Source organism: Erinaceus europaeus, chromosome 2 (genome assembly GCF_950295315.1).
Source record: "Erinaceus europaeus chromosome 2, mEriEur2.1, whole genome shotgun sequence".
NCBI lineage: Eukaryota > Metazoa > Chordata > Mammalia > Eulipotyphla > Erinaceidae > Erinaceus > Erinaceus europaeus.
Genome location: NC_080163.1, coordinates 151,442,660 through 151,462,080, shown reverse-complemented (window position 1 = coordinate 151,462,080; position 19,421 = coordinate 151,442,660). Strand labels below are relative to the sequence as shown.

General features: G+C 48.6%; 1 protein-coding gene and 1 pseudogene across 4 annotated transcripts; both read left to right on the top strand.

Annotated features, from left to right (window-relative positions):
• The first annotated feature begins 4,438 nt into the window (after positions 1-4,438).
• On the top strand, positions 4,439-10,832 carry SPMIP8 (sperm microtubule inner protein 8). Of its 4 annotated transcripts, none has more exons than XM_060185459.1 (8): positions 4,439-4,558; positions 5,629-5,856; positions 7,667-7,728; positions 7,987-8,161; positions 8,609-8,670; positions 9,215-9,279; positions 9,622-9,654; positions 10,664-10,832. In XM_060185459.1, the coding sequence occupies exons 2-8, from the start codon at positions 5,631-5,633 to the stop codon at positions 10,692-10,694; spliced, it is 654 nt and encodes a 217-aa protein (XP_060041442.1). In that variant the 5' UTR covers positions 4,439-4,558; positions 5,629-5,630; the 3' UTR covers positions 10,695-10,832. The 4 variants fall into 4 exon arrangements, with proteins under 4 accessions (XP_060041442.1, XP_060041440.1, XP_060041439.1 ...); XM_060185457.1 differs by having other exon boundaries at positions 5,613-5,856; XM_060185456.1 differs by having other exon boundaries at positions 5,572-5,856.
• Positions 10,833-15,050: 4,218 nt separating this feature from the next.
• Positions 15,051-15,639, top strand: LOC103110921 (mitochondrial import inner membrane translocase subunit TIM14-like; annotated as a pseudogene).
• Positions 15,640-19,421: the final 3,782 nt, after the last annotated feature.

Here is a 19,421-nt window from a genome sequence, read left to right as displayed (position 1 = left end):
CCAGCAGCACATGCACCAGAGTGATGTCTGGTTCTTTCTCTCTCCTCCTATCTTTATCATAAATAAATAAAATCTTTTTAAAAAAAGATTTCAGGGATACAGTCTGACACCCGTTTGTTTGTATGAGATTCACTGTACACATCACCAAGCTCCTGTCCCCTACCCTTTGCTAAACACTATAGTTCTCACAAGGTCAAAGAGACAGTCTGATTACTATTTCTTTTGCCTGTTCATTTGCTTTAGATATCTATATCCCAAACAAGAGCAAAAATCATTCTGTAGTTGTCTTTCACCTCCTTACTTATTTCACTGAGCATAATCACCTCCAGCTCCATCCATTTTATTCCAAACAATCTCGCCTTTTTTAATTGCAGAGTAGTATTCCATTGAATAAATACCCCACAATGTCTTACATCTGTCAATGGGCATCTAGGCTGATTCTCTATTCTAGCTACTGTGTATTATGCAGCTGTGAGCACAGAGGTGAGTATACCCTTTTAAACTATTGTTTTCATGCCCTCTGTGTATATGCCTAAGAGTGGTGTTGCTGGGTGATAGGAATAAAGATATGTAAATGTAGATATAGATAAGAGATAGAATCAAAAGGCCCTCAACACTCTTTATATACAAAGTTCAAAAGGGAAAAACCAGTCTAGGTTTTCTATAGCTACAAACATAGATAGTAAAAAATACATTTAAATAAATAAAACAAAAAAGAGTAAGATGATGGCTCACCCAGTAGAGTATACATGTTACTACCTATAAGGACCTGGGTTCAAGCTCCTGATACCCACTGGCAGAAGGGAAGGTTTATGAGCAGTGAAGCAGTACTGCAGCTATCTCTCCTTCTAACAGTTTCTTCCTCTCTATTAAAAAAAAAAAAAAAAAGGAGGGGGCAGGGTAAATAGCATAATGGTTATGCAAACAGACTCTCATGCCTGAGGCTCCAAAGTCCCAGGTTCAATCCCCCACAGCACCATAAGCGAGAGCTGATCTGTGCTCTGGTAATAAATAAATAAATAAATAAATAAAGTATTAATGAAAAAGGAGAAAAGATGGCCACTGGAAACAGTGGAGCTGTGCAGACACCAAGTAAATCCCTGTGATAATTCTGGTGGCAAAAAATAAAAAATAAAATCCAATGGTTATATTATTGGGTTAGAGAGACTTGCCACTTGCCAGGCATTTGGGAGTTGTGGCTGGGAAGAAATCATAGCAACAAAGCTTCCAGACCACAGTGCCAAAGCTTCCTTCAGTGTGGTAGGGACACATGGCAAAGCAGCACACTAGCCAAATGAGCTATTTCACGGGCTCTCCATCTATTTTTTAAATCATTTTATGAGGTATAATTTATACATTGTAAAATTCACCCATTTAAAATGTGTGACTGAATCATTTTTTACTTTTTTTTTTTTTTCACCAGAGCACTGCTCAGCTCTCTGGCTTATGGTGGTATGCAGGATTGAACATGGGACTTCAGAGCCTCAGGCATGAAAGTCTCTTTGCATAACCATTATGCTATACCCCAACCCCATTTTTACCTTTTTTTTTTTCCTGAGAAACAGAGAGAAGTTGAGAGGGGAGTGAGAAATAGAGAGGAAGACAGAAACAGAAACACCTGCCGCACTACTTCATTGCTGGTGAAGATTTGCCCATGAAGGTGAGGACCAAGGCCTTGAACAGGGGTCCTTGTGCATTGTAACATGTACACTCTACCAAATGTACCACAACCCAGCCATCTCAACCATTTTTTTTTAATTTTTGAATTATCTGTATTTATTTATTTGATATAGACAGTCAGGAATTGAGAGGGAAGAGGGAGATAGAGAGGAAGAGAGACAGAGAGACACCTACAGCACGGCTTCATCACTTGAAAAGCTTTCCCCCTGCAGGTGGGGCCAGGGGGCTTGAACCTGGGTGCTTGTGCACTGTAACATGTGCACTCAACCAGGTCCAGGTGTGCCACCATGCAGCCCCTTTTCCCTCAATTAGTTTTAGTAAACTGACTCAACTGTGCATCTAGCACCATCAAGTTTCAAGCCATTTCTATCACCACAGTAAGATCCCTCCTGCTGGAGTACAGTTCCTATCCCCAGTCCCGGCCCCCACTAATCTGCTTTCTCTCTCTCTAAAGCTTGGCCTATTCTGGACATTTTTTTAAAATATTTTTTAATATTTATTTATTCTCTTTTGTTGCCCTTGTTTTATTATTGTAGTTATTACTGTTGTTGTTACTGATGTCATCGTTGATGGATAGGACAGAGAGAAATGGACAGGGGAGGGGAAGACAGAGAGGGGGAGAGAAAGATGGACACCTGCAGACCTGCTTCACTGCCTGTGAAGGGACTCCCCCGCAGGGATCTGGGGGCTCCAACCTGGATCCTTCCACAGGTTTTGCGCTTTGCACCATGTGTGCTTAACCCACTGTGCTACCACCCGACTCTCTCTTCTGGACATTTTAAATAAACAAATCATACAACATATGAGAGCTTGTTCAGAGGTTCTAGCAGGGGAGAGCAGGTACTCATATACCCTCAACCGAAGACCGGTCCATGTGTATTCTGGGAAGGCCATCCTCTTCGACCTAACTTGCAGCTTCGGGAGGGACGCACATGGAGCGGTGAGGGAAGAAGGGGCCACACGCCTAGCCAGCCAGATCAGCTGAATCAACCCTTGGCGATCAATGGGGTAACAGATGTCGCAGCCAGATCGCCCTCACATCCAGACAACATATGAAGGGTGCATGTGTCATTTAGAATAATGGCTTTGAGGTTCACCCACACCCACTCATTAGTCAATGGACATGAGTAGTTTCCACATAGGGATATTAGCTACAACGCTGCCATGAGTATTTCTCTGCAAGACTCAATATGGGCTTCCATTCTGATATCTCTCAGGAAGATTCTTAGGGCAGCATGACTTATTTAGATGGGAAGTGTGTGTGTGCGTGTGCGTGTGCATGTAAGAAATACAAAGAATTACCTTCTATCTCTTTTATTTATTTATTTTTATTGCTATCAGGGTTATTGCTGGGGCTTGGCATGTGCATGAAGAACCCACTGTTCCTGAGGTCAGGAGGCAGTATACCTGGTTAAGCACACACACTGCAAGGTACAAGGACCCAAGTTCAATCCCCTGGTTCCTGCCTGCAAGGGGAAAGCTTCATGAGTGGTGAAGTAGAGCTGCAGGTGTCTCTCTGTCTCTCTCTATATATATCTTCCCCTCTCCTCTCTATCCAATAATAAATAAATAAAATTTTAAAAAGAAGAAAAAAAACAAGGGCTACAAAAGGAAATAAATAAATAAATAAATAAATATTTTTAAAAAGAAGAATCCACTGTTCCTAATGGCCATTTTCTTTCTTCATCTTTTTTTTTCCTTTATTTTATTTTGATAGAACAGAAAGAAATTGAGAGGATGGGAATAAACAGCATAATGGTTATGCAAACAGATTCTCACGCCTGAGACTCCCAAGTCCCAGGTCCAGTCCCTCATACCACCACAAGCCAAAGCTGATCAGTGCTCTGGTAAAAAGAAGGAGGAGGAGGAGGAGGAGAAAAGAAAGAAGAGAAAGAAAGAAGGAAGTTGAGATAGGAGGGGAGATGGACATACCTACAGCACTGCTCCACCACTTGTGGAGCTTCTACCCCTGCAGGTGGGGACCAGTGGACCTTCTATCTTAACCAGGGTGGTAGCTATGCAGGGTCCCACTTTAAAGTTATCAGTTAAACTATACAGATGATTACTTTCTTTATTTAGTTATAACTTATAGCTTTAAAAGAATCAGAATAGGCTTAGTTGAGCCCTATTTTTATGTAGTATTTTATTATAACAGGAAGAAGGGCAAACGCTAGAAGAAGAATAACAGGATACTGAGCTCACTTGGATAGTGCGCTGGGCTTAGGCACTCATGACCTTGCTTTCTTGGCAAGGAGGGGGAGCATCTGACCTGCAGGGTGCAGTGGGAAGGGGATCACCTGCTAATCCCTGCCCTGCTGAGGACACCACTCTTCCTGATCCCCTTACACTGACCCTGGGTACCTGCTGCCACAAATCCCCATCCTTGCAGGCCCAGAGGCTGGCAGGCAGAGCGGTGCCCACTTTCCTGAGGTTTGCAGGGAGTGACGAGGCCCCCAAGTTCCCAGATAGCCCTCAGAACCAAAGGCCCTTTCCTACCACAGACAGGAGGCTAGAGGCCTAGAGAGAGATAAAAATGAGTCCAGCGTCACACAGCGTACCCAGGCTACACCCAGGGAACCCCAGAGCCCTGGCCAATATCTCCCAAGATGCTCAGTGGTATTGAGGTCTGGGAGACAATGGCTTTCAGAAAGGCTAGGGGGTGGGGTGGGGGAGGTGCTACCCAGGGTTGCCAAGGAATGGGTGTCCTCACAACCAGGCTACAAAGGCCATTGTCTCAGTAGAATGTCCATTCATTCTCTTGTCTCTTGAGGCACTGGGCATTGGCCTGTTTTCCTTCCTCTTCTCCCACACTGAACAGACAGAAGAGCCGAAGGTCCTTATACCCTAGTGTGCTCGGGACCTGCAAATTACAGATAAGGTAGCTCATGTGGGTGCTTTCTTCCCTCCCACCAGCGCTCCACTTTGTCCCTTCCTATGCAGGACCATCCCTGGCCATGCCTGTCACCATGTCACCCTATCTCTGCCCCTCCACTCCTCCTGCCTACTTCCCTCCCACTCTGACTGGGAATACAAAATTTATCACTAAGATGTAAATGACTGAAAATCTTCATGGAGAATATCCACTTTTGAAAAGAAGGCAGTGAGTAGCCAGCCATGTTTTTCTAGTTTGTGCCTATCATGTCTCTCCTCATCTTAAAAAAAAAAAACTTTTCTGTTTTGCTGTAGAATCTTGAGGGAGTAGCAGATACCTTCACTAAGACCCAAAGTCCATAGTTAGCTACCTAGCAGCATTCTAAGCTAAATTCTGAACCCACTTGTTGCTGTTGCTTCCTGATTGTTATTTATTTTTATTTCTTTATTTATTTATTTAAATAAGGAGACATTAACAAACCTGTAGGATAGGAGGGGTACAACTCCACACAATTCCCACCATCAGATCTCTATATCCCATCCCCTCCCCTGATAGTTTTCCCATTTTCTATCCCTCTGGGAGTATGGACCCAGGGTCATTGTGGGTTGCAGAAGGTGGAAGGTCTGGCTTCTGTAATTGCTTCCCGCTGAACATGGGCATTGACTGATCGATCCATACTCCCAGTCTGCCTCTCTCTTTCCTAGTAGGGTGGGGCTCTTGGGAAGTGGAGTGCCAGGACACATTGGTGGGGTCCTGATCTTTATTTAAAAATAGACTCCAAGCCACCTCTTGGAGATCATTCCCCAAATTCTCCTGCCCCAGACACCCCACATACACAGCCTGTACTGACTGCTGTCACTGAGCACATCTGTGTGTGTGTGTGTGTGTGTGTGTGTGAGAGAGAGAGAGAGAGAGAGAGAGAGAGATATCACATGGGAGCACCTGGCCCATAGTAGGTGTTCAATAAATGTTGGCTTGTCAGACACATCAGCACTAATCCAGACTACACTCCCACACAGGAGGCATCAGGCTGTTCTGAGCCCAGTGTATGCTTCCTTAGTCACTCTGCTCCCCAGCCATGGCCCGCATCGTTGACCTGGTGCCCTGGGACGATGGCTGCACCCATGTGTACACGGCCCCTGTCATCCCACTCCCCATGGAGCGCCGCCAGCTCAACAAGCTGCCTGGGGTGAAGCAGCAGCTGTACAACCCGGCCCTGCCCAGCCTGCGCCGCATGGACATGGACTCCATCAAAGGCTGCCTTGCCGACGAGCACAGCCAGTCCACTACTTGCTGCAGCAAAGGTCAGCCCACCTCAGGGCCTCTGGGGAAGGGTAACTGGCTTCCAGGAAAGTCATCCTTCAAGGACCAGCTGCATGCAGCAGATAGAAGGGTTAGAGAGACCCAGGAAATAACCCTTTGTCAGAGTGAGAAACTCAGGTGTGGAGGTCGGGGTGCCACACAGTATCACAGGCTCATTTCTGCATGTTTATGGAGTACCTGCTTTGTGTCTGGCACTGTGCTAAGTCTGCCAGGAAGCTAAGGGTGTTCCAGCTGGAGGAAACAGCATGAGTAAAGGCTGCAAGAGAGGCTAATTGAGGTGTTGGGTGACCTTGAGAGGTTTCTTTGGGCAACAGCAGTTGAGGTTCAGATAGGGCCCTGCTGCTAATCTCTGGAGCCTGGTCTCTCTCTCTCTCTCTTTCTCTCGTTCTCTCTCTCTCCTTTTTTCTTTTTTTCTCTTTTGCTAGAGCACTCACTGTTCAGCTCTGGCTTATGGTGGTCTGGGGAAAAGAACCTGGGACTTTGGAGCCTCAGGCATGAGTCTGTTTGCATAACCATTATGCTATCTACCCTCCACCCTTTTTTCTCTCTTTGTTTCTCCTCTCTCTCTCTCTCCCCCCTCTTCCTCTCTTCTCTGTCCTCTCCTCTCACTTAAAATGGGAACACCTGAACACTAAGCAGAAAAGAGGTCTGAGTATTCCAGAAGTATAGTGACAGTAGGTTGAGGGAGCCTGTGTAGTGAGGACATTAGGAGGGTCTAACTGTCTTTGAGAAAGGGCCGTAACATCCTGGCTACCAGGGAGGGTTTAGGAAGGCATTTTTTAAAAAAGATTTTATTTATTTACTAATGAGAAAGAAGAGAGAAAAAAAACCAGACATCACTCTAGTACATGTGCTGCCAGGGAGTGAACTCAGGACCTCATGCTTGAGAGTCTAGTGCCTTAGCCACTGCACCACTTCCCAGACCACAGGAAGGCATTTAAGAGACCAAAGGGACACCCAGGAGAGTGCACCTATTACCACGCAGAAGGATACAGCTTTAAGCCACTCTCTCTACCAGTGAGGGAAAACTTCACAAAAGTGAAGCAGTGCTGCAGGTCTCTCTCTCTCTCTCTCTCTCTCTCTCCCCTCTGCTCTCTTAATTTCTCTCTGTCTCTATCAAAAATGGGGGGGAAATAATGGCTACAAGGAGTGGTGGAGTTGTTGTGCAAGCACTAATCCCCAGTAAACAAACAGAATTTGGTGCCAATATGTGTGAAGAGCAAGAACATATAAGATGCCCTGAGTCATTCCTGACACCAGCAAGTGTTGGGGGCGGGGGGTGTTGGGATCCAGGTTCTCAGTTACCCATGATTTACACTGTGAGGGAAACTCATCTTCTTGACTTAGGTGTGTATTTTATTTTATTTTATTTTATTTTATTTTATTTTATTTTATTTTATTTTATTTTATTTTATTTATTTTAACCAGAGCACTGCTCAGCTCTGGTTTATGGTGGTGTGAGGGATTGAACCTGGGACTTTGGAGCCTCAGGCATGAGAGTCTTTTTGCAGAACCATTATGCTATATACCCCTGCCCCCAGTGTGTATTTTATTACAGATATCTGTGCTTTTAATAAAAACTACAGTCAGAAATTCAAATGTTGGTTGTGGTAGGGAGTACTCTGTGTGGTGTGGTGGTAGACAGGCATTCAAACTTCAGTATGCTGCAAGGGTGCACATTTTACCAACTCTCACTCCTCTTCAAGTCCCTAAAGGAATAAAGACATCTTTTTAATGACCTAGTAGGGTTGCATGCCTAGAGGAGTGACATCTCTTCTTTCCTGTCTCCAGAAGAGTTTGACAATGCCCAATTCACACTCCTTGGCGTCCCCAACAAGCCCCTGCAGTGTTTGGTAAGTATCTTTTGCCCTTATTCCAGGGTTTCTTGAGGGAAGAATGAGAGAAAGGTCCGCAGCACGGAGCCACCAGGACTTGGGTTTTACTGCTCAAACTTCCTCAGCTGCCGCCTTGGGACCCCGCACCTTTCCGTCTTCTCCAGATGCCCCCTTCCCACCCACAGTCAGAGCCCAGTGTTGGCACCCAGGCTTCTACACCTGCCCCTGCTCCTGTGGCCCTGATTTCCACCACCACCACCCCACCACCCTTGGCAGGACATCACGACGACCGGCCGGAGCCTGCGCAGCAAGTACTGCGAGGGGAAGCTGGCTCCCATCGCGCCGGGAATCAACCGAGTCGACTGGCCCTCCTTCACGCATGCCATAGATGACTGGTCCCGCTTCATCTCCTCTGCGGGCGAGTTCAAGCTGCCCTGCGCCTGCAACCGAGGTCTGTCCGGCGAGCGCGGGGGTCCCCGGGACAAGAGAGAGCCTGGCTTCTGGGTCTCTGGAGTAGGGACACGGAGAACCGGCTGGGGAAACTAGGGGGCGCTCCACATTTACAGGGGGCAGGACTGAGACTGGCAAAGGGACATGGAGGGGGCCTCGCCCCTTGTGGCGGGAACTGGGGTACGGGTACAAGGGGCAGCGGCTGAAGCCGGGGTTTGTTCTATGGACTTCAGGGGCGGGCCTGGGTCTAAGCCCAAGTGTGGGCGTGGCCTTCCTGGGGGCGTGCCCCGGAGCTGAGGTAGGGGCGGGGCTTGTTCTGCCCACAGCAGGGGCGAGGCTGGCTCAAGCCTGGTGTGGGCGTGGTCTATTCTGGGGGCGGGGCTCGGGTGAGAGTTGGGGCGGGGCTTGTGGGGAGGATGGGGACAACAGGTGCACTCTCTCTCCCTAGTGGAGGGCTTCAGCGGCTACGCGGTGCGGTACTTGAAGCCGGAGGTCACCCAGACCTGGCGGGTAGGAAAGGCTGCGACTACTGGTCCCTGGGAATTCAAGGGAGAGGAAAAGGAGCAGCCACTCCAGGGTGTAGCTTCGGGGAGGGGGGAAATAGACCTAAAGCCCGTCCATGGACGTGTCCCAGACAGAGAAAGTCAGTCCCTATAAACGGTGACTCATAGGGGCCGGGCAGTAGCGCAGCCCGTTAAGCGCACATGGCACAAAGCGCAAGGACCAGCATTAAGGATCCTGATCCGAGCCCCCAGCTCCCCACCTGAGGGGGGTCGCTTCACAGGCGGTGAAGCAAGTCTGCAGGTTTCTATCTTTCTCTTCCCCTCTCTGTCTTCCCCTCCTTTCTCCATTTCTCTCTGTCCTATCCAACAACAGCAGCAATGACAACAATAATAATGACGACAATAATAATGATGACAACAAGGGTAACAGCAAGTGCAAAAATAAATAAATAAATAAGTAAATAAACGGTGACTCACCAGAGAGAACAGCTGCGCAGGGGAGCGTAATACTCACGGACTCCCCCCCCCCCCATCCCTCTGTCCCGCCCCAGTTCTGTCTCAACCAGAACCCCAGCCTGGACCGCTACGGACAAAAGCCCCTACCTTTTGAGTCTCTGTAAGTGGATCCACAGGTCAGGGGATGCAGACCGGAAAGAGGGAGGGTGGGGGCTTGGCCACTTGCTCCAGTTAACACTTAATGCTCCTGTGGTATGTGTCACTTGGGAAGAATCGCTTGACTCCAGTACGCACCAAGGGGAAAAAATTCCATTTCACAATAAATGTGCATTTAATCCTCTAACGGAGCACATGATCATTCAGTCCTGGGCTGCCTCACCCTTCTGTAGTGGAGGTCTTAAAGTGGAACAAAGGCGGGGAGTTGGGGGCTTCCACCTTGGAACTTAGAGCCTGGGAGAGGGTCCCCTCTCCCCACCTCAGGCTCTCCCTTCCTCTTGGGCAGGAACACTTTCCGACGCTTCGGCTCACTCTACAGGTAAGAGTTTGGCCTCGCCCACACCCCACACCTGGCCAGGCCCCTATCGGTTTGGGTGAGGGAGGACCTGTAGGCTCAGGTGATTCTCAGACTCTTCTTTTACCTCTGGGACCTTGACAGTGATTCAGGGAGGAAGTGGGAGTGAGGGCTCCCTCCCAGATAAAGTCAAGGGGGGGGCATAAGCTCTTTTACTCAGGTGGGACCTGCTCAGGGCAAACCAGCTCCTCAAGAGGGGGGACCCAGAACAAAATGTCTCAACCAATCTGGCTCAACAGAAGCTGAAAGAAGTAGCTGGCAGGAAATCTGGGGTCAGGAGAAGAAACAGACATAGGGATGGAGAGAAGCAAGATTCAGGCTGTGAGTGGGTGGTCAGAGCCAGCAGCATTACCAGCAGAAAGGTGTAATATATTCAAGCATCTTCCTAAAGGACCCAATCCCACCCCACTGCCAACACTTGAATGGCACCTCACTGAACACCAGCTCACTCATGTGCTCTGAATCTGCATGTGCTGCCTGTGTGCCTTCTTTGCTGGGGAAATGCTTCACTCTTTAATGCCTAGCCTAAATGTCCCATCCTTGGGGTCATCCCACCCCCTGCCTCTCCCTCTTCCAGTTCAAGCTGGTCGCCATATGCACAGATGATTGTGTTATAATTTGTCTTCTCTCATACACTTGCAGAACTTAGTTTTGGGTTGTTTTTGTTTGTTTGTTTTGTTTTGTTTTGTTTTACTACTATGTAACATCTGCCAGAAAAAGTTTGTGAAGTAACCAAACAATGAGTAAGGTAGTACATGGTTGGTGGGGGAGGGTCAGTGGAAAATTAGAATGAGGTAAAACAGAAGGAAATCTGAAAAGAGATAAAGAAATAAGGAGACACTGAGACACTAAAGGAGGCTATGTTTTCAGAGCCTTAGGAGCAGGTTTTAGGGGGAAACCTCAAAAAAGACAGCCTGACACCCCCCCCCCAATACCAGGAGGCAACATCTTATTCCCTAATGTCTCTCCACAGCCGTGTCAACTATCTGAGCCCCTGGCGCTAATGTATAAAAAAGAGCTCAAGCTCCAGGCTGCTGGGCTGTGCCACCTTGGGTACCCCAGCAGAACAGAAGATGTATTGTGGTATCTTCTATCCCCTTAAGTGTCCAAACTAACTAGCAATAAATCTAATATTCTCTCAAGGAGGTGCCAAGTTTGTGTGTGTGCACTGCAGGAAGGGGGAGAGAGAGAAAGCCAGTACCTCCAGTACCTCAGGACAGTGTCTCATTCTATCCCACATCTGCCAACTCCTGGAAGCCTAGGATGGGGTGGTGGGCTACAGGAGATGCATGGTCTCTCCAGACAGTCACAGACTTGGGTCTCAAGGCCCACTGGGGGTTGAGGGAGAGGCAGGTGTGAGAGCTGGGTTTTCTTTGTGCCTCTACACACACACACATACACACACACACACACACACTTATAGCCTCAAGCCCTTTCTACCACAGGCTGAAAGAAAATGCTGAAAGAAAGACCACCATTCTGGGAAATCCCTTATTCTACGAACACTGAGCTCCCGTGCTTTGTGAACACTGCCAGGTGTGGGTCTTGCTCTGGGTCCTGGATTCTGGATTTGACCAGATGTGTACTACTCATCTGGGTGTCATTTTTCCCATCCGTGAAAGAGGAAAGCATAGGTTCCATGAAAAGAGGATAGCATTGCTTCTGCTCACTCCCAGGTGCCCCTGAGGTCTGTGACCTTAGCTCTGTGGAGTGGGCTTTTCTGGGTCTTGTCCAGTAGTGCCCTGGTTGTCCGTAAAACATTCTGTCTCTATAAGGTGATAGCTAGATCAAAGCTAGTTCTGAAACTGTGTGAATAGAGACGATAATATTATTTTGCTTACATGTTGTATTCATGGTGGTGACTTGGGGAGTAGGAAACCACCTCCCCTCAGTGCACTTGGCACCTCATCCAAGCTCAGGCTTCCTCACTCTGCTGCTCCACAGGGTTGGAGGCCATAGGCCTGTCCAGTCCTCCAGACCTGCCACCACCTCTTCAGGGGGACCTGAGCTCAGGGAGTCTGGCACAGCACATGAGTGTGCCAAGAGCTCCAAAGAAAGAGAGAGAGAGAGAGAACCTGAGAAACAAGGTAAGAAACAAGGTAAATGGTGATGTATTTGCTATGCAAACAAGGCCTGCCTCACAGACTCAAAGCTGGCTTTAATGTTTCTTAGGGCTGGAGGTGATGATCATTACCCTGGTTTCCCAGGAGAGGGGCCTTAGCTTCCATTTCTAGGGACAGTGCAGTGCCAGAATGGGGAAAGTGAAGTGAAGAAGATGGGGAGTGTTGAGATCCACTTCATCCTCAGTCACCTGTCAGGTTTACCTGGCCTCTCATGGTTTTTTTATGAGGAAGCCCTTTCATGGCCTGGAAGATAACACAGTAGATAAAGCACTGGATTCTCAAGCATGAGGTCCCAAGTTCAATCCCCAGCATTTCATATTATAGAGTGATGCTCTGCTTCTCTCTTCCTCTCTCATTGTCTTCTTCATTAGTAATAAATAATCTTTAAAAAGAAGAGGCCTGGGAGCCAGGCAGTGGCGCAGCGGGTTAAGCACACGTGGCGCAGAGTACGGGGACGGCGTGGGGATCCCGGTTCGAGTCCCCGCCTCCTCACCTGCAGGGGAATCGCTTCACAGGCAGTGAAGCAGGTTTGCAGGTGTCTATCTTTCTCTCCTCCTCTCTGTCTTCCCCTCCTCTCTCAATTTTCTCTTTCCTATCCAACAACAATGACAACAATAATAGTAACTACAACACCGATGGACAAGGCCAACAAAAGGGTAAAAAAAGTGTCCTCCAGGAGCAGTGGATTCATAGTGCAGGCACAAGCCTCAGTGATAACCCTGGGGGCAAAAAAAAAAGGCCATTCCTTTCCTCTGAGCCTGGCAAGCAGTCCACCTGGCTTGAACCTTAGAAAGCCATTGGCAAGGAAGCCAGGAGGTAGCACAGCAGGTTAAGTGCACATGGTGCAAAGCACAAGAACTGGCATAAGGATCCCAGTTCAAGCCCCTGGCTCCCCACGTGTAGGGGGCGGGCTGCTTCACAAGTGGTAAAGCAGTTCTGTAGGTGTCTTTTTATCCCCCTCTCTTCTCCTCCTCCTCTCAATTTCTCTCTGTCCTATCCAATAACAACAAGGGCAACAAAAATGGGAAAAATGACCTCCGGGAGAAGTGGATTCGTAGTGCAGGCACTGAGTCCCAGTGATAACCCTGGAGGCAAAAGAAGGAAAGGAAGAAAGAAAGAAAGAAAGAAAGAAAGAAAGAAAGAAAGAAAGGAAAGGAAGGAAACGAAAGAGAAAGCCATTGAGAGCCCCCCCCCCAGGTGTCAGAGGTCAAGTTGCAGCTGAGAGAAGGGTTTGTCTAAGGCTTACACCTAAGATGCCAGTCAGGTGTAAGACCCAGGTCACCTGAGAACTCCAGAGAACACATTGAAACCTAGCAGGAGTAACGAGGTACTTGGGTGCTTTTTCCTGGCCCTGCTTCCTGGACACTGAATGACAGTGCAAGGCCCTCTCCAAGGACCTGGTCTGGCAGATATTTGAGATCTTAATTTTTTTTTTTTAATATTTATTTTATTTATTTATTCCCTTTTGTTGCCCTTGTTGTTTTATTGTTGTAGCTATTATTGTTGTTGTCGTTGTTGGATAGGACAGAGAGAAATGGAGAGAGGAGGGGAAGACAGAGAGGGGGAGAGAAAGATAGACACCTGCAGACCTGCTTCACCGCCTGTGAAGCGACTCCCCTGCAGGTGGGGAGCCGGGGTTTGAACCGGGATCCTTATGCCGGTCCTTGTGCTTTGCGCCACCTGCGCTTAACCCGCTGCGCTACAGCCCGACTCCCGATATTTGAGATCTTAACAAGTCTAGTGCCAGAGGCTGGAGGACACATACCGGATGTCATCCCTGCCTTTGAGATGCTTCCAGTTCAGTGTGAGAGAGACAGGCCCAGTTCAAACCCTAAAGTAGGATGAGAATGAAGGCACCACCTGGACCATGTTCCTGGCACCTAAGAGAACAGGAATGGGAACCCACACCAATGATTCAATCAGGCCCTTGCCCAGCAATTGTACATTTAGTCCTGATGGTCTCAGACTGAAAAAAAAAAAAAATGCATGCTCAAGAAGAAAAGAACTGTGGAGTAGGTGAGCACGACGGAGCATGATTCAGTATGTACCTTCCACGGTTTCTTTTACATGGAAGGCAATATGCATCAAGCACTTCTCAGTCCTGCACAAGGGGAGTGATTTTAGGCCCTCTTTCAGATGAGAAATGGGCTTGAGGAAGTTAAGTGGCCTGAAGAAGAGGCCCAAGGAAGTTCAACTGGAAAGTGGCAGAGTTGGGAATTAAAGCCAGCCTATGCCTGACCCCTCAGTCTGAGACCACTGCACTCCACTGCCTTCCTGCTAAGAGACACTTGCAAGTCAAAACTTAGGGCTTTGGGTCCAGGTGGTGACACACCTGGTAAAGCACACAGATTCACTAGGACCTAGGTTCAAGCACAAAGTCCTCACCTGTAGCGCAGGGAGTACATCATGAGCAGTGGAGCCATGCTGCAGGCTCTCTCTCTCTTTCTCTCTCTCTCTCCTCTCTCTTTCTCTGTGTGTCTGTCTATTCCTTCCCCCTGCCCCCACCCCAAGTCATCTGTCTCTATCAAATAAAAGGAAAAAAAGAACAAAAGGGCACTGGAAGCAGTGGTGGATTCATTGTGTAGGCACCAAGAAAGAGTCATAATCCTGGTAGGAAAGAGAGAAAGAAATGAAGGAAGTGAGAGAGGGAGAGGAAGGGAGGGAGGGAGGGAAGAAGGAAGGAAGGGAAGATGGAAGGAAGGAAGGAAAAAAAGAAGGAAAATAATGAGGGGGGCTGTTTAGAGGTGCAAGCACTTTGGCTGGGGCTTGCACACACCAGGAAGCTCTCTTTGATTTGCTGGCAGTGGCAGGTTGAAAACTTACCCCAGAGCTCCAACATGAAAAGAAGTCCCATGCCCAACCAACCTGGGCCACAATGCCACGGCCTCTGTGTCTCCTTAGTGCCAAGGTAGTTCTTTGGTCAACAGACTAAATTAAAACTCCTCTCATTGGCCACTGCCTTGGGGACAGCCCACCTCCATGACATCCCCTCTAGGCCTTCCAGACCTAACCCTAATCGACCACCCTGGCTCTCAGCCCCTTCACTCCAATGCAGACCCTGCCAGCAGCCTCTTGCTGTTTCAAACACCCCAGGCTCTTGTCTGCTTCTCAGCCTTGTTCTAAAAACTGTCTTTCCCTTGAAATGCTTCCTGTTACCTGAACTGCCAGGTTCCTGCTGGTGGCCTTGTTGCTTTCCACTGAGGCATGGGGCCGCTCAGGGGTGGGATGAGCCACGCTCTCAGCAAGACTGGGCAACTGAGCCAGAGCCATGGCGAGCAGCGTGGTAGCAGTTGGACTGACCATTGCAGCTGCAGGATTTGCGGGTCGCTATGTTTTGCAAGCCATGAAGCATACGGAGCCTCAAGTAAAACAAGTTTTTCAAAGTCTACCGAAATCTGCCTTCAGTGGTGGCTACTACAGAGGTGGGTTTGAACCCAAAATGACAAAATGGGAAGCAGCACTAATGCTAGGTGTAAGCCCTACTGCCAACAAAGGAAAAAGAAGAGATGCTCGTTGTTGAATTATGCTTTTAAATCACCCAGATAAAGGAGAGTCTCCTTATATAGCAGCCAAAATCAATGAAAATAAAGATTTACTAGAAGGTCAAGCTATAAAATGAAGTACATGTGTGATGAAATTTAAATTAATAGTTTATGCATATGCATACCTTTTTTAAATAATACAATGCCTCAATACTACATTTTAATGACTAAGCAAAAAAATAAAAAAATAATAACAAAGAAATGCTTCCTGTCCCCACCTATAGCCCACTCCCTCTTCCAAGAAAGATTCTCCAGTCCTGCCTCCTCCCCTCCTCCTCTCCCAGATCATGAAGCCATAAGCTGACTTACAGCCTCTGACCCACACAGGCCTGTGGGAAGTACTTGCAGCCTCCTCTGACCTCTCTCACCTCCTCTGCAGCACTGGGATAGGGTGAGCCTCCAAGAGCCACCACCCAGGGATCTAGATTGAATGAGACAAAGACTGAGCAGTTATCCTGTTTATTATAAAGTAATACATGGGAGTCCCCACACCCTCATCTCTGTGGTGGTTGACAATTCAAGGATCACACATGGGGTGAGGTTGAGGGGAACCACGAGGTGAGGGACAGGGAGGGCTCCTGCACAAACTTTGTACAAAAAAATAAACAGTTTTGACACTTTTGATTCCACCTTCAGATACATAAATGCCTCAAAACCCATCTGGTGGAGCTTGAGAATGAACCAGGTCAGAAGTACAGACCCAGAGAGGGTGGATGCATGCATGGGGAAGGAGGAAACCTCCAGGCCCCTCCCAACCCAGCCCTTCCCTTTGACCCCTGACCTCCTTTTCATGGCCCAGAAGAAGAAGACTGGACATTCCTACCTCAATCTTTGTAGATTAGAGAAAAACAAACAAAACGAAACAAAAAAAAAAAAAAACCTGATAACAGACAAGGCTTTTCCTGGAGCCATGACCTTAAAGGAACAAAGAAACCACAGCTAGAGGATGGGACAAGAGCTTATGACAGGCTAGCCTGGCTGGGCAGGGGGCCCTGGGCCAGCACCGAAGGCCTGGCTGCTTGCGGTCCTGTGCAAGGCAGGGTCTGGAGGACTGAGGTAGGAGGCTGGGGTGCGGGAGTCACATTGAAGGCCGGGGGACAGAGAACACCCTCCTCTCCAGTCCTTTGTGGGACTGCTTCTGTACCTCAGGGAACTGAGGAAGAGCCTTCCTGCTCCCTCCAGAGCCCATGCCAGCACCAGTCCCGGCCATTGTTGCTGGCTTCCTGGTCAGCACAGAGAGGGCTGGAGCCAGAATCCCATGCTGCAGTGACCAGAGCTGGAGGTCAGTGTGTCCAGGGCACTGGAACTGTCCCCACCCCACCACCATCCTCTTGGTCCACCTGCCAGTCCCCACACTCAGGCTATGTTTGTCACTAATTATATGGCAGTCCCCAGACTTCCCAAGGGTCAAACCATTCCCTGGTGTCATAGAGATGTTGTGTAGCCAGCAGAAGAAAAAGCTTTAGCGAAAGGGGCCGAGAAGTAGCGTACCTGGTGAAGTGCCTGTGTCACCATGTGCAAGAAACCTGGTTTAAGCCCTGGTCCCCACCTGCAGGGGGGGAAGCTTCATGAATAGTGAAGCAGTGCTGCTCTCTCCCTATCTCTGGGTCTCTATCTACCTATATTCCTCTTTACTATCAATTTCTCTCTGTCCTATCAAAGTAAATAAATAAGATTTAAAAGAAAGGTTTAGGGAACAGGGTGTCAGAGCAGGGAGATCTCTGGCACAGTGACAGACAGACTGGGTGGGCTCCCTCCAGCATTCTGCTTCCCCACTGCTCCGAGAGGCCCCACTGCACTCACCTCACTATGCCCTTTCCCTAAGCTTGGAGGACAGCATTACTGCCCGTTTGACAGATGGAGAGCACAAGGCTCAGTGTGGCCTGGCTCTAGCTAGGCCTGACGCTGCAACTCTCAACCATGATGCCACAACACCGTCATCACAGTGCATGAGCACAAGGTTCTCTCCCACCATCTCCTGCCCAGCCAGGGACAGAGAGGGTTTAAGCTTAAAGAAGCTTCATGAGTAATAGCCCCCATGGGAGAGTTGTCTTCAGTGGCCCAGGCTACCTGGAGGTGACTTCCAGGACCACCTCCCTCCCCCGAGCCTTTTCTCCCAGGCTGCAGAATCACAAACTGCAAGATGTGAAGTTGATAGCATTTTTATGAGAAACCAGAGCACCACTCAGTTCTGGCCTAAGTTGTGCAGAGTCAAACTAGGGACCTTGGGCATGCAAGTTATGATGCCAACCTGACTTCACTGGGCAGACAACCCCACCAATGTGTCCTGGAGCCCCACCTCCCCAGATCCCTGCCCCACTAGAGAAAGACAGAGACAGGCTGGGAGTATGGATCAACCAGTTAATGTCCATGTTCAGTGGGGAAGCAATTACAAAAGCCAGACCTTCCCACCTTCTGCACCCCATAATGATCCTGGATCCATGCTCCCAGAGGAATAAATAGGAAAGCTATCAGGGGAGGGAATGGGATACGGAGTTCTGGTGATGGGAATTGTGTGGAACTGTACCCCTCTTATCCTATGGTCTTGTCAATATCTCTATTTTATAAACAGAAATTAAAAAAAAAAAATGTCCATGCAGGAAGGGTCACCTGAACTATAGTTAAAAAAAGAAAACACCATGGCAGTAGGGAGGGGTGGTAGATAGCATAATGGTTATGCAAAAAGACTCTCATGCCTAAGGTTCTGAAGTCCCAGGTTCAGGCCCCTGCACCACCATAAACCAGAGCTGAGCAGTAAAAAAAAAAAAAAAAAAAAAAAAAAAAAGAGCCAGTATAGACGCTAGGGTCCTGGGCTCCCTTCTTCAGAGTAAAACCATGTGGCACCTAGTGGTGGGATTCTCCTGAGGCCACACATGGAGAAGCCAGGTTACATCTGGGCCGTCACATCTGGGCCACCACCCGTGCTTCAACTAAGCCTTCGGTAACCAAGCTTTGAGCTCCAGGCAGCACAGGCAGCTTCTTGTCCTCTGGGATTTCTCAAACCCACCCTCCTCACACCCACCTAGGACAGAGTGTCCCTGTGGACCACTTGGCACTGTCTCTGAGATGTCCCACCCTAGGGAGGTTATTTCCCCCCTCTCTCCTCACCTCCACTTTCCCTGGAGAAGCAAAGGCACTGGGGACCCAGTGGTCGTACAGTGGGTTAAGCACACATGAGGCAAAGTGTAAGGACTGGAGTAAGGATCCCAGTTTGAGCCCCTAGCTCCCCACCTGCAGGGGGGTCACTTCACAGGCGGTGAAGCAGATCTGCAAGTGTCTATCTTTCTCTCCTCATCTGTCTTCCCCTCTTCTCTCAATTCCTCTATCCTACCCAACAATGACAGCAATAATGACAACAACAATAAGGGGGGAGTAAAGGGGGCCGGGCAGTAGCACAGTGGGTTAAGCGCATATGGTGCAAAGCACAAGAAGCCACATAAGGATCCTGGTTTGAGCCCCTGGCTCCCCACCTGCAGGGGGGTTGCTTCACAAGCAGTGAAGCAGGTCTGCAGGTGTCTATCCTCCTTTCCTCCCTCTATCTTCCCCTCCTCTCTCCATTTCTCTCTGTCCTATCCAACAACGACGACAGCAATAGCAACAACAATAACAACAACAATAAACAACAGGAGAGAAAAAAAATGGCCTCCAGGAGCAGTGGATTCATAGTGCAGGCACCAAGCCCCAGCAATAACCCTGTAGGCAAAAAAAAAAAAAAAAAAAAAAAAGTAAAGGTGTACTAGCTACAGTTGGCCCAGGAAGGCAGAGAAGGAAAAGTGCATGGGAAGCTAACTGGGGCCGTAACAGGTGGGTGTGGACAGTGGGTGAGGGTGTGACAGGTGAGAGTCAGTGACCCTCTGGGTCTATCTGGTTGAGTCCCCTGCTGTTCCCAGGAGGCCTCTACTTTCCCACTGGGGCTGAAGAAGCCTTTGGGTTTAGCAGCTCAAGTCCTCAGTCTCTGCTCATCCATGAGCTGCTGGTCCTGGGGCCCTGTCCCCTCAAGGGCTGTGGGTCCCAGGTGCCATGTGGTTGATACGGTCAGCATATTACCACAGTTTTCCACTAGGTC

What these genes read in the sequence shown, in the direction of transcription:
- SPMIP8 (XM_060185459.1), top strand. Translation starts at nt 5,631, where the DNA reads ATGGCCCGCATCGTTGACCTGGTGCCCTGGGACGATGGCTGCACCCAT. An exon ending in CACTACTTGCTGCAGCAAAG is followed by an intron (nt 5,857 to 7,666) that starts GTCAGCCCACCT and finishes TCCTGTCTCCAG; the next exon opens with AAGAGTTTGACAATGCCCAA. An exon ending in CGCTTCGGCTCACTCTACAG is followed by an intron (nt 9,655 to 10,663) that starts GTAAGAGTTTGG and finishes GTCTCTCCACAG; the next exon opens with CCGTGTCAACTATCTGAGCC.